General features: G+C 39.0%; 1 protein-coding gene across 7 annotated transcripts in view; it reads right to left on the reverse strand.

The window, feature by feature from the left end:
* LOC130562385 (protein unc-13 homolog C) overlaps positions 1 to 13,147 on the reverse strand; it is a 118,931-nt gene that overhangs the window by 25,705 nt on the left and 80,079 nt on the right. For all 7 annotated transcript variants that reach the window (XR_008963944.1, XM_057347300.1, XM_057347302.1 and 4 more), the window contains one exon: positions 1,466 to 1,592. Coding sequence is in view for 6 of the 7 variants with exons in the window: in XM_057347300.1 (XP_057203283.1) it covers positions 1,466 to 1,592 (127 nt within the window). In the remaining variant the exon portion in view is untranslated. The remainder of the gene's footprint in view (positions 1 to 1,465; positions 1,593 to 13,147) is intronic.

The following is a 13,147-nucleotide window of genomic DNA, read 5'->3' on the forward strand; positions in this document are numbered from 1 at the left end:
GGAGAACTGTGAAACTAAATGCTAATCATTAAAGGTGAAATAACTAAAACAACACATTTTCAAAAGGAAATGTGAGAGATGCTCGCACACACTAAACTCAATGTCAGGGGGTTGTGGGTAGTATCGCTATGTGGTTGCCAGGTATTAATATTGCTAGACATTAGTCTTTAAATGAAAAGTTTATTTGCAAAAGCAGATGACTCAGTTTTGAAAAACGTTCAAAAATCAAACACTGACTGAAATGTTTTAATTCTAAATATTTATATTGCGTAGTAACGGTTGGTAAACGCAAGGCGCATTTAAGGCTGTGATGTTAAGTGAATTCTTCCTGCGGGTACTTGAACAGGAGGGGTCTGAACGGATCTCTGTTAAATCAAATATAAAATGATGTGATAATCACAGTATTTTAGCAGTGACTTACAACATGCTGAGCAAATGTTAACAGCTCAGAATGAACAGACAGAAATCAAGAAGGTGTGTGTGTGTGTGTGTGTGTGCGTGTGTGTGTGTGTGTGTGTGTGCGTGTGTGTGTGTGCGTGTGCGTGTGTGTGTGTGTAGGTAATAATGAAATCACATTCGACATGCAGGTATTGTGGTGATGACGGTGTGGTGATTTTTTTCCCTGTTTTTAGGCATTCAATATAACCATCTAAACTAAGACTGTATGTATTCAGATCTCTCGTCTCCTCGAGGTGTCACTGATGTTAATAAATGGGATGGGCGGATCAGGTCTCCTGTACCTTCACAGCTAAATCAATTCTTGTTTGATTGACAGGTGTGTGGCTCTACCCTGATGCTCCATCCCTTCTGTCAACCCACCCTCCACACCCATAACTCACGGTAATAAATGAGTGACTTTTCTGCCTCAGACGGCAGCCCTTCCGAGCCCAGTGTGTATCTACAGATTCAGGACAGATGCATGATGGGTAATGTATGGATGTGGGGTTAACAGTTTCCATCAATACTGGTGGTGAATGTAAATCAGGGGTGATTTCTCCGAGGAGGCAGGACAGCTGCGCTTCCTCACAAATGTCTGGGTGCGAGAATCATTGACAGTACAGAAATAAAGCGAAACACAATTTAAAAACGGTCTTTAATCTACATTCATATATAGCAGGCCGATTTTGCCTCCCATGAGTTTATAGTGTTCTTATTGTTTTCTTGTTGTGCTAAAGCATTATTTAATCCAACATTTAATACATCAGAGAAATGCAAGACAAAATATTATTACAAAATTATTTTTTTTAATTAAAAGATGAAAAAGATTTCAAATTCATCTTAGTATTGCTATTTGATTATTTCATTATTTAATAATGATTGAATTGCTTCTTGACACTACATGATAAACAGTGTTCCTAAACCTGAAAAATAAACGTTGTAAACTCCAAGAACACGTGTGTGTGTGCGTGTGTGTGTGTGTGTGTGTGTGAGATGATCACGATATATTGATTATATGAAGACTTACAGGGAATATTCGGGAGAAATTCCCTTGAATGCCGGCAGATCCCGCACGTACTCGTTGTGGAACCATTTCACTTTGAAGTGTAAATTCATGTACTCGGTGCTCTTGCATAGACAATGCTTCTCGTGTTCTGCACAGAACAAAAAAAAAGAAACAAGACATTTTATAATGTCACGTGTCACACAGCACACACTCTAACTCGCGTCTCTCAAAAGCAAAACACTCTGCAGGACCACTGAGCCATTCGGAGAAATAAATCGATGACATGAAAAACATTATGGCCCGTAAAGTTGTGCCGCCGTAAACTGGAGCGTGGTCTAATGTGTAATCCTTGTCCGATGTTTTGTAGATCTGCAGTTGCACACAGCGTGACAGTGACCACAGCGAGCCGAGCTGGTCCAAAACAACCTGAAAAAGATGAAAACACGCACACCTGTGCAGACAGAGAGCGGACTGAGCCGGAGTCTCACAGGGAGGCCGTGACACACTCGACTGGTCAGATAATAAAGGTCAGAGAGGATTGTGGGTAGACCTCAACCCACAACAGCTGCTACTGTTAATGCACACACAGCGAGGGGAGAGAACTCTGACAGTCATTAGAGAGAGCACAGTGGAGTACAGCTCCAAAAAATGACACCGGGGAAACCGTGAGACAGACACGAGCTGCTTACTGCAGTTGTCAAACCCCAGCGAGACACATCAGAAAAAAGATTCAGTTTATATTCGAGGTGTAACCTCTCGGCTCCCTCTGCAAACGTGAAGATATATCACTCCTGCAAGACATGATGAATTCAGATCGACTCGCACTGTGAAAGCATCGCTGTCCTGCTCAGTGTTGGGTAAGTTACTCTGAAAAGTAATTCATTACTAGTTACTAATTACTTTCTGTATCCTACAGCAACCTCGATTAGAATTGATTCAAGGATAGAAATGAAACTTGTTTTTTAATTCACTCAATTAAATAATAAATAACTATACGGAACTTATTCTTATTGACTGACCAAAGTATAGAAATGTGAGAAGGATACATTAAAGCATACATTTTAAAGTTAGACTTATCATTTTCATGTCGTTTACACTATTGAATACATTACACAGTATTTAGTTTAATTACATCAGAAATAACTGTAGTTACATTACAGAAAAAATAAATAAGTGTACCCGACACTGGTCCTGCTGCATGTACTTCGCCACAATCCTGTTAATCAACTGTGTTTTTAGAGACAAAATATCTACATGACATTTACATTGAGTCATTTAGCGGACGCTTTTATCCAAAGCGACTTACAGATGAGGTAAACAATGGAAGCAATTGGCACAACATAAGGACAACAAAAAGCATACGTGCAATAGAACTGGTCCCACCACAGTATACAAAGCTAAGGGTTATTAATATTTTTTTGTATTTTTTGAAAACTACACGGGTCACCATCACATCTTAACATATCTTAACATACAAACAGGGCTGTCACAAGTCACAGGATTTCACTACACCGTCACCGTGGCCAAAATAATCCATTATAATTACTGTATATTACCAAGGTATCTACAGTTGAAGTCAAACGTTTACGTACCTCTTAGCAGAATCTGGATTAAATTAACGTTCATTTTTCATTTAGTTCTGCCAAGTTATTTTACGCAAGAAATGTTAACATGAAGTTCACACCAAAGAATAATAACAGAATTTCTAATAATAGCCCAGGTCAAAAGTTTTCATCCCCCTGATTTTTAATACTGTATGATGTTGTCTGCACAATCAATGACAGTTTTGATGTTTTGTCATAGTTGTTGAGGGTTTCTTGTTTGTCCGGAGTCATTAAACTGTCCACTGATCTTCAAAACAATCACCCAGGTCCTCCACAATCTTTGCTTTTTCAGCATTTCTGTATATTTGACTCACGTCCAGCAGTAACTACTGTATGATGTTGAGATTCATCTGTTTACATCGAGGACAATCAAGAGACTCGTACACAACTATTCCAATAGAGAGAAACATTCAGCCGTGCTCATGAGGCAACACCATTCATCTAAAGTCAGGTGGGTGTAAACCTCTGAAAAGGTTTTTTGGTATAAATTGTTATTGTTTTGATTATATATTTATTTAGTACTGTCTTTCAGAAGCTATAAAGATACATATAGCCTATGTTTCTCAGGAAATTACTTATGGAAGTAACTGAGTAACATAAATGATGCTACCAGTAAAGATTTTTAGTTTTATTGTGCATTTTTCTATACAAAAAATTAAGAGACAATTTCAATAATTAATTTCAAATCAGCATGTCTAGATGTATTGTGGTCATTCCATTCCAGTCTCTGTTGAATTTCAAGAAAATCAAACCTCAGGAGCGACATGAAGTCATTCAACAGCAATGTGAAAGACTGACAGCAATGACAACTGTGATCAAAATCCAGGTTATCACATAGACAAATAGCTTTTGAACTTTTCTTAAATACATGTAGAAATATGACTGTTGTGTTACTTTAAAGCGAATCTGAACAGGTTTTCTTTGCCGTATTTGAGGTCTGAAAAAATACAGAGCATCTTTTCTGTTGTTTTGACCTGTTGCTCTAGTTTTCATTTTCTGCGAATAAATGCAAATAGAAACAATATTTTTATTAGAAATTTGGGAGAAATATTGTTAGTAGTTCACAGAATGAAACAAAATGATCATTTTACCTAAACACATACCTATAAAGAGTAAAGTCAGAAAAACAGAATATAATTTTGAAATGGTCTCTTAATTTTTTTTGTGGCTGTATATAAAATAATATAAATTTTAAATATATTCTAAAAATATTTTTTAATTATAAAATATATAATGTATTCCGCTTTTATGACATCTTATTTCTTTATTTCTAAATGTTTTTCTTATGTCTCTACCGTCTGTATTAACATGCATTTATACGCATATGCAACAAGGTAAGATTGTGAAAAGCACTATACAAATACATTTCAGTTGAACTGAACTAAAAATATATGACCGTCTAAAATATCTACAGAACATGAAAGGTGTTTGTGTCATTAGTTGCCTCCATCATTGACACACTGTGAAGTTCTGATTTCAGGCCCTTCGGCTAAAGTGACACGCTCACATGTTTCTGTCCTCTACACATCACCAGACCGAGACCCGAGAGTCACTCGAACCTTCGCCCCATCATCCACCTGAGCTTTTAATAGCTTTAGCTGACAAACAGCTCATCGTGAGTACTGCCTTAAACATCCAAACACGAACACATCACAGAAATATAAACCCAAAGATCAATTTAACAGCTACATTGGTCATTTGTGTACACAACGTTTGTTTTGTTTGTGCAGTTCTAGATTCTCATAATGGCGAATGCGTTTTCCAACCTGCTTCTGACTCACATCTGCACGCATAATTCAAACAAATGACAAACTTTTTTTAGCTGCACATTGTTCTCATGCAAACCCCGGAGACATATGACAAGCGCAGGTTTAAAATCGTTTCTGAACTGCTGTATTGCGTGGATATGCAGCATACGGGCGTTTGCTGATTTATCTTAAACAAACGTTCTGGTTTCGGCACGGGGAAAATCACCCCGAGGGTAACGTGAGGGATATCCGACTCGCCGAGGTGCTGCCCAGCGACCTGCTTCACCAGATAAAATATGGCAACCCATCAGCAGAAACTCTCTCACTTTTACATCAAAGCGTTCATAATCCATATTTCACTTCCTAACAGGAGTTTTCCACCACAAAAGAAGTCCTGATAAACACCTGCTGCGACAACGTTCAATCCGTCCGCGAGTCATTTAAAGCTATTGTGCAGGAGGACGACGAGGATGTAAAAATTCATTTATTTCTCAGTCAACTATTGGGCGAGTCTCACAGAACCTGTCAAGCAATTTCTATCAGACCATCAAAATATGTCAAAATGACATTGACAAAATCAGATCATTGTTAGAAGCTTACCGTTGCATTCAACAGAATTTTGATCAGGTTTATCTTTAACCAAATATGCACATGTCTTTCATTCTTTTCTTGTGATTTTGAATCTTTCATGAGATTCACACCTGTTGTGATGTAGACAAAGCTCACATGTGGCGCTCACCTCAGGTTTTAACTGTGAATAGATCTCTCGACTGCGTGAAGAATCATGTGATGTGCTGCGACAGCTCTCCTTACATCACACGACCCCGGGGCTAACACGAGCGCCAGAGAGGCACAGCGGAGGGGGGTGGAAGGAAATGTAAACGCCGGGTGGCCCGGAGTGCCGTCCAGTTTGTCCACCTCCTCCGGTCTGTGGTTCATTCAGGACCCTTGTGTCCCCGGAGACGCACCCTTATAAAGCTCCGGGCACAGCCAGCGCGAGCCTTTCTGACAGAACAAATTCAAGCGCAGTTGAACTTTAAACACAGGGGCATTGTGCCTGCTCCGGCTTTGCTCAGTTTTTAAAGACACGTTTGAGATTATCACCACCTAACGGCAAGCGCAACATCTATAGACATCTGTAAACACACGTCTGACTTTCTAATTCAATTCAAAATATACTTCTATAGTGCTTTTCACAATTTGGTTTCAAAGCAGCTTTACAGAAATGTCATCGTAGAACAAACAGTATAGACATGAGAAATGCTATAAAAAAAAGAACAAATAGAACATTTTGAAATAATATATTGGCATTAGTCAGACATTGCATATTTATTCAATTAATGTAATAATTTACCCCATTTTTTATAAAAGTGCTTTAAAACAATGCAACATTGTAAAAAGCTCCGTATAAATAAACTTGAATTGAATTGGCCATTTAAAAGCCATACTGGTCAATGACTAACCACAGTTAGCCCCAGACGTCTCTAAGAAAGCAATCTGGTCATTTTGGAGCAGAAGGCATTATGGGTAAATTGAGGATCAGGTTTGGGGTTTGATGCTCTGATGATCGATCAAAGACTGTTGACTCTTCCTATAATGCAAGAGTCGTAAATAAACCTTGAGGAAGAAATGCAAGACATGCAAATTGCGAAAGCCTCTCTTCTCTTCTGGTAATGGTTATCAATTATGAATAAATTACAACTTGTCGTCTATTCACGGTGGTGGGCACAATTTCTTAAGCGAAATGAAAAGTACAGCAATAATAAGATGTGATAATGAAATAATGAAAGGAAATATGTTTAAACGGAGCTCATCGCCACCTCGAACTATAATATTGTCTGCCTCAAATCACTGTTCCTGCCTGCGGCAACGATGAGACTGAAACTCTGAAGCCACACCTCCCTATAGTGCTTAAATACAGCTCTTAACCCAAAAATATTTACTGGACATCTTTCTCTCTCACCGCACCTCACACAAAACTATCACGTGTCTTCAGAAGACCCACATCAGGGTGAGTAAAGAGTTCTTTCTCTGGTGGAATATTCCCATAAGAAAATGAAAAGCATGCGACGCGAGGTTCTGCTTTCTCCTCATTATGAACACAACCCTCATCTCATTTTCACAGCACCTTCATTATACAGCAGCAAATAAAGCCAATATAACCCAAAAATCATATTTCTCTGCACAGCATGTAAAATGTGAACTAGTCTGGAATACATCTGCATCACACATTTAGTAAAAGAAGGTTCTGGATTTAAGATGATTCCTCAACAGCAGGATCAGGAAAGTGGTACCCATGACCCTACAGCTGTTACTATGGCGACGGATACAGCACACGGTGTGTCTGCATGAGAAGAACATCGGCATGCACTGATCTTACATCAGATTATTGAAGAAAAGCTGACAAGCACAAAACTGAACGTCTCACACAAAGTGACCCGAGGAAAAGAGCAGCGCAACGTTTCAATGAACTGTCTCTCTCACTTTACATCTTCTTTCTCTCTCTAGTTGTTTCTGCTTCTGAAAACCTACTTCACACTCAGTGATAAAACTGAATTCAATATTACACAAAGAAAGCAGATTAATCGCAAGTTAAGATAAAGGTTTGTTCCTTCTCTCTCCTTTACTTCATCTACAGTGGACGTTGAGGAGGTCTGAAGCGATCTTATTATCCGAGGTTCATCGCTTCAGCTCGGCGGCTCATAAAGATGGCTGCGAAATGAAAACTGCGGTTTTGATGAAGAATTTCTCTCCAGACAGATCTGAGGGGGATTATTGATTCCTGAAGATAAACCTGGTATTAAAATCACAGTTTTAATTCTGCACTTCCATTCAATCCAAATCCCTGCACGGATATTTCTGTCTGGTCTCACACTGTAGATGTGATTGCGTCTAGGTCTGCTTTCACGAGGAAATTACATTCCGTCTATGTACTCGAGTTGAATTTGCATCCTCACACAAAGCAGCGGTGTGTCATTAGATGATTGACATTACAGTGTATTATTTAATACTTTCACCGTAGCTTTCGAGTCATTTGTGGAGCTCAACAGTCTCATTGCTCAAACACTGAGAGTGCTGCTGACTGTCCGGCCTTGAAATATGTGGCAACAAAATATATTTTTTAAAGAATATATATATATACGTATATATATATATTGTGGCCACATATTTCATATAAAAAGCTATGGAATTTATCATATATATATACGTACATATATATATATATATATATATATATATATATGATAAATTCCATAGCTTTTTAGATAAGCAATAAAGGCAGTGCACTGTCAATATGGTCACATGGCAGAACAGACTTAAAGTGGAACATTTATAAAAACGGATACCAAAAATAGTTCAGAGAAAAAAAATACAAATTCTGTCATCATTTATTCCCCCTCGTATTTGATTCTTTTTTCTGTAGTCCACAAAAGAAGATATTTTGAGAAATGTCTCCGTGGTTTTGCGCTCACACAATGAAAGTCAACGGCGTTCAATGCTGTTTGGTTATCAACAACCTTCAAAATATCTTTTGTGTTCTGCAAAAGAATAACTCATTCAGGTTCGGTATGACGTGAGGGCGAGTAAATGATTGTGAACTGTACATGAAGAGGAATTTTCATTTCGATTTTTTCTTTTAGGGACCCAAGCGTGTATTAAAGGTCTTGTCTCGATCATATAAACAGTGACAGAATGTTAACTAGTAATGGATGCAGCATTAAGAACCGCATGCATTGCACTTCACATATCATCTGCCCCAATAGCATTTGAGTTCGTCCCAAATCATAGTATGTTGAAAGAAGAATTCTTTGTAATAAGTGTTCAGATGGTGAAATAATACTTCAATAAATACTTTAATAAAAGCAGTGTGAGTTTAAAGAATTAAGTATTTAGTAGATGAATTGGGATGTTATTATAACAGAATGTTCACACGCGCACACAGTGCTGTCCCCTGAGTTTGGGCTTCAATCACGTCTCAGTCAGACCCCCCTCGGGTGCTTTCAACACAACACACTTTTTATTTCTCACAGTGATTACATTGATTATTAACCGTCACAGACTCAATCTCTCCTTCACTGTAATGACCCCCTGCAGCAGCTGCTCATCTGACATTGACAAACATCTTTCATGTTGTGTGAAGAACAGCAATGTTGTACCTCACGTTCAACATTTGAAAAACTGCATTTTAATATCACTGTTTGTCAAAGGATACATTTATAAACTCACCCGCAGGTCATATCAAACCTGTATGACTCTATGCAGCGGTGAGATAAGTATGGCATAATCCACAGCTAGCCGTGCGTTAAGTAAGGAATAATTGACGATGGGCCGTTCAATTATCGAAAGTTAATGCACACCCCGAGGTGGTAATGCGGCCACGACGCGAAGCGGAGTGGCCGTTACACCTCGGGTGTGCATTAACTTTCGATAATTGAACGGACCGGAGTCAATTATTCCGCTTATACCACGGTCACAACACCACAAGACGTTGTTCCGATACCACAAGACGTTGTTACGATGTTTTATGTCAAGACATTTGTATGGTATTTGTCCCGGAATGCTCTTGCTGGTAGGACTAATTTCTTACGCATCTCATCTGAAGGCGTTGCTTGAGCTGCATATGCAGTTTTCCGAGAGCGAGAGGAAGACAGACAGCGCACGTGCACACGCGTTTGCTTCACTGAGAGTGAAAAGACAAGTATCTATATTTGATTTGTTTTCGTCGTATTTAACACCCCTGTCGTATAAGAAAAGTATTAAGAGAAAAAAGTGACACGGAGGTTTCTGCGCCAGCTGCGGTTCTCGCAGTGGCATAGAAAGCTTCCTGCTGTGTGTTTTAAGTCCCGTTTACCCATTCCACAGACTAATTTAACATGTTGTTGTTGTTGTTATTTTTGTGCTTCGTGTTTTATCTTTAACCCGCTGATTGTGTCATGTAGTTTGCCGTTACCTTTGATATATGCTTTAGTTTTTCATCTGAACAGTCCTGTACAGTGCTCTCGCCATTGTTGTTCAAATGTTCATGCTGTCCATAAATATTAATAGTTATTTCTTCTCAGACAATGGAATTTGCCAGTCACTTTGTCTGTTGTTAGATACATATTCACTGGCGGACAGTAGGCTAAACTTGGCGAAGTGATATGGAACTGTAATGCGGTCAGCAGACCTGGAACACCTTCATAGGTGTGCGTTTAACTGAAAAATAATGCACACCCGTCGAACGTTCGTCAGCCAATCAGAATGAAGCATTCAACAGCCCCGTGGTATAAAGGGTTTTAATGCACGACGTGGAGGCCAAGAATCACCCGACGCAAAGCGTTAAAAATCCTTTAACACACGGCTAGCTGTGGATTATCCCGCTTATACCATGGTCATTTGCCAAGTTAAATCTTTTATTGATGTTTACAGTGAAATTTCAGATCAAACAGGTGAAAATTACAGTGATTTTATTACAGTTAAATTTCAAATGTAATCAAACTTACTGGAGCTACCTGTGCGTTAAAGGGTTTTAATGCACACCTTCCAGCCAATCAGAATCCAGTATTCAAACAGACCATGGTATAAAGGCCAGTAAATCATGACACAAGCTTTATTTTTGCTTAACTAAAAGAAACCGATTCAATTCAGAGTCCATAATGCCTTTATATATTAGACAATATGGAAAAAAGAGATCATTCCAAATTTTCCTTTATTCATCATTTCTAGATGTATCGTGGTCATAACAGTCCAGTGTCTGTTGAATTTCAACAAAACCAAACCTCAGGAGTGACAAAGTCATCCAACAGCACTGTGAAAGACTGACATCATGAGAAGACGCATGAAAACTGTGATAAAATCCAGATTATCACATACATTTTTTTGTTTGTTGTAATTTTCCTAAATACGTGCAGAAATATGACTGTTGTGTTGCTTAAAAGTGAATCTGAACTTGTTTTCTTTGCATTATTTGAGGTCTGAAGAAATACGGAGCATCTTTTCTGATATTTCACCAGTTTTCATTGTAATTGTATGGAAATGGAAACAATATTTTTATTTTAAATTTGGGAAAAATATTGTTAGTAGTTCACAGAATGAAACAAAAATGATCCTTTTACCAAAACACATACCTAGAAATAGTAAATTCAGAAAAACTCGGAACAATTGAAATGGTCTCTTTTTCATCTCAAGACCCCTTCTAAACAGTAAAAGCGCTTTGAATAAGGAATATTGTTTCTACGTCCATCCCTGATGTACCGTATAGAAGTACAAACTGAACGATGTGTTTAACAGACTCTTAAAGAGACTCTACTGTCTCCCAACAACGGATTTCCTTTTAACGGCACTTGTATAAAAACACCCAAAACAACACAGAGCCTCCATTCTCTAGAGTCCGTCACTTCAACAAACTTTCTCTATTATCATGATTTTTTTCTATAAGACAGCAATGTGTTCTCCGAGACTCCAAACAACAAAAATCTAATCAATCTCAACAGAACAACCTTAGATTTATAGAAGGTTTTCCGAACGCTCTGATATTTGCAAAAGGCATCAGAGAAACTCGTGTCATGAGATTTACTGTGTAAACACAGACTGAAGAAAAGGAACGTCGGCCACATGGAGAAATACACGAGAGCAGCACGAGAGCAAGCAGATGACATGAATGAAACCTCTCGCTCCTTTGAGAGCCAACAGAGATTAACAGTGAATCAATACAAGCAAACAGCGGAAGAGATTTATACCTGTGTTGCTGCGTCCCCATTGATTAAAAAAAGCTCTTACACAGTGTTATGCTTCCTCAACATGAAGATTAACAACATGCTCATGTGAAAAACCGGACAGACTTCTCCTTCAATGGTTAAGAGAGGTTTAATAGAGATTGAGAAGATGGATAACATCAATCCTGTCACCTCTGTAACATTTAGCTCCGGTGTTCATTGACACTCCTAAAAACTCACAATCATACATCATCAGAAAAATACATCATCTCCTGAGCATCACCATGATGGCTGGAGGTGGGACATTTTAACTAGAAATAATTCCATGTCTGACATCTTGGTTAAAAAATGTCACTAGTATCAGTTGTGTGAAGATGGCACTGATATTTTGTTATCTAATGCTATAAGTCTATAAGAATAAGTCTCTTCACAAACACCTCTACGCTTCACCGCTCGCCGTATCTCTCCAACACTTCTGCTGTCCTGCTTATCGACCTCGTATGTAGGAGCCCGACTGCTGTTTTGGATTTTTCTCGATATCAGTGATTTTGAACTTCAAACCTGGTCCAGACACACACACACACACACACACACACACACGCACACACACACAAACACAGAAACCAGACTACCTTACATGAGTCTAAGCTTTGAACTGTGAACAATTTCACAGCTCGACGAACAACATTCACAACAATGCTCTCCCTCCTGCCCCGGAAAATACAATTCTTCCTGGATATCATCCACTTGAGATGTGTGGCACGAAACAAGCCCGTTGAGTTGACTCATTCACACAATGGAATGGCTTACAGGAGTCATACAAAACTTCAGCTGTGGGGAAATCATTTCCTGAAACATTAGAGAAGAAATAAACATTCTCAGACTTCGTCTTGTGCTGTGTTTGAAGAGTCGCTCCTCGGTTAAATGAAACACCTTTTCTTCCATCAGACAGAAAAACATCAAGCGCATCAAAGCCTTCATTACACAACGATGACAAAGCACACACGTCCTGCTAAGCGCTTCTGGGTAAGAAGTTGGATAAATGAGTTGGGTGCTCAGGGCCGGACTTTAAATAAGCAGGTCAGAGAGAGAGCGAGACCCCTGGAGGATGAGCGAGACCTTCAACTGAACAAGACTTCATAATGTGCTTTTAGCATCTCAAGACGTCCATGACTCAGTCGACATTAGCAGCTGTTACTGTAAACCACAAAGAATGATTTGCATGCTGAGAGAGTCGCAACAAACATTAACACAGCATTCCTCTTTTAAAAACAGAGATACGCATTTCTAAGTACAGCTATCATACACTCGCCGCGACTCAAATGTTTTTTGCTAGCTTCAGCCTGACGCTGTTATCATTTTCACGCCATGCGCCACGTTGTTTAAATAGCAAATGCATTTGCGCCCATTTGTGCGCCCATGGGCGTGCTGGTCTGAAAACGAGGGGTGTTCAGTCGCATTGTTGCCGCATTGACTGAAATAGACTGCGCCATTGACCGACTGAAACCTGGTCGCAGTATTTTTTTAGTTATTTAAAGAGCGCGTTAGTAATATGCGCCTATAGGCGGGTGCACAGCGTGCGTACATTCTGCTTATTACACACAGAGGGATGCGCAGCAGCACAAAATAATGCCAAAGATTTCAAATAAATGGATT

This window comes from Triplophysa rosa, linkage group LG12 (assembly GCF_024868665.1).
Source record: "Triplophysa rosa linkage group LG12, Trosa_1v2, whole genome shotgun sequence".
Lineage (NCBI taxonomy): Eukaryota > Metazoa > Chordata > Actinopteri > Cypriniformes > Nemacheilidae > Triplophysa > Triplophysa rosa.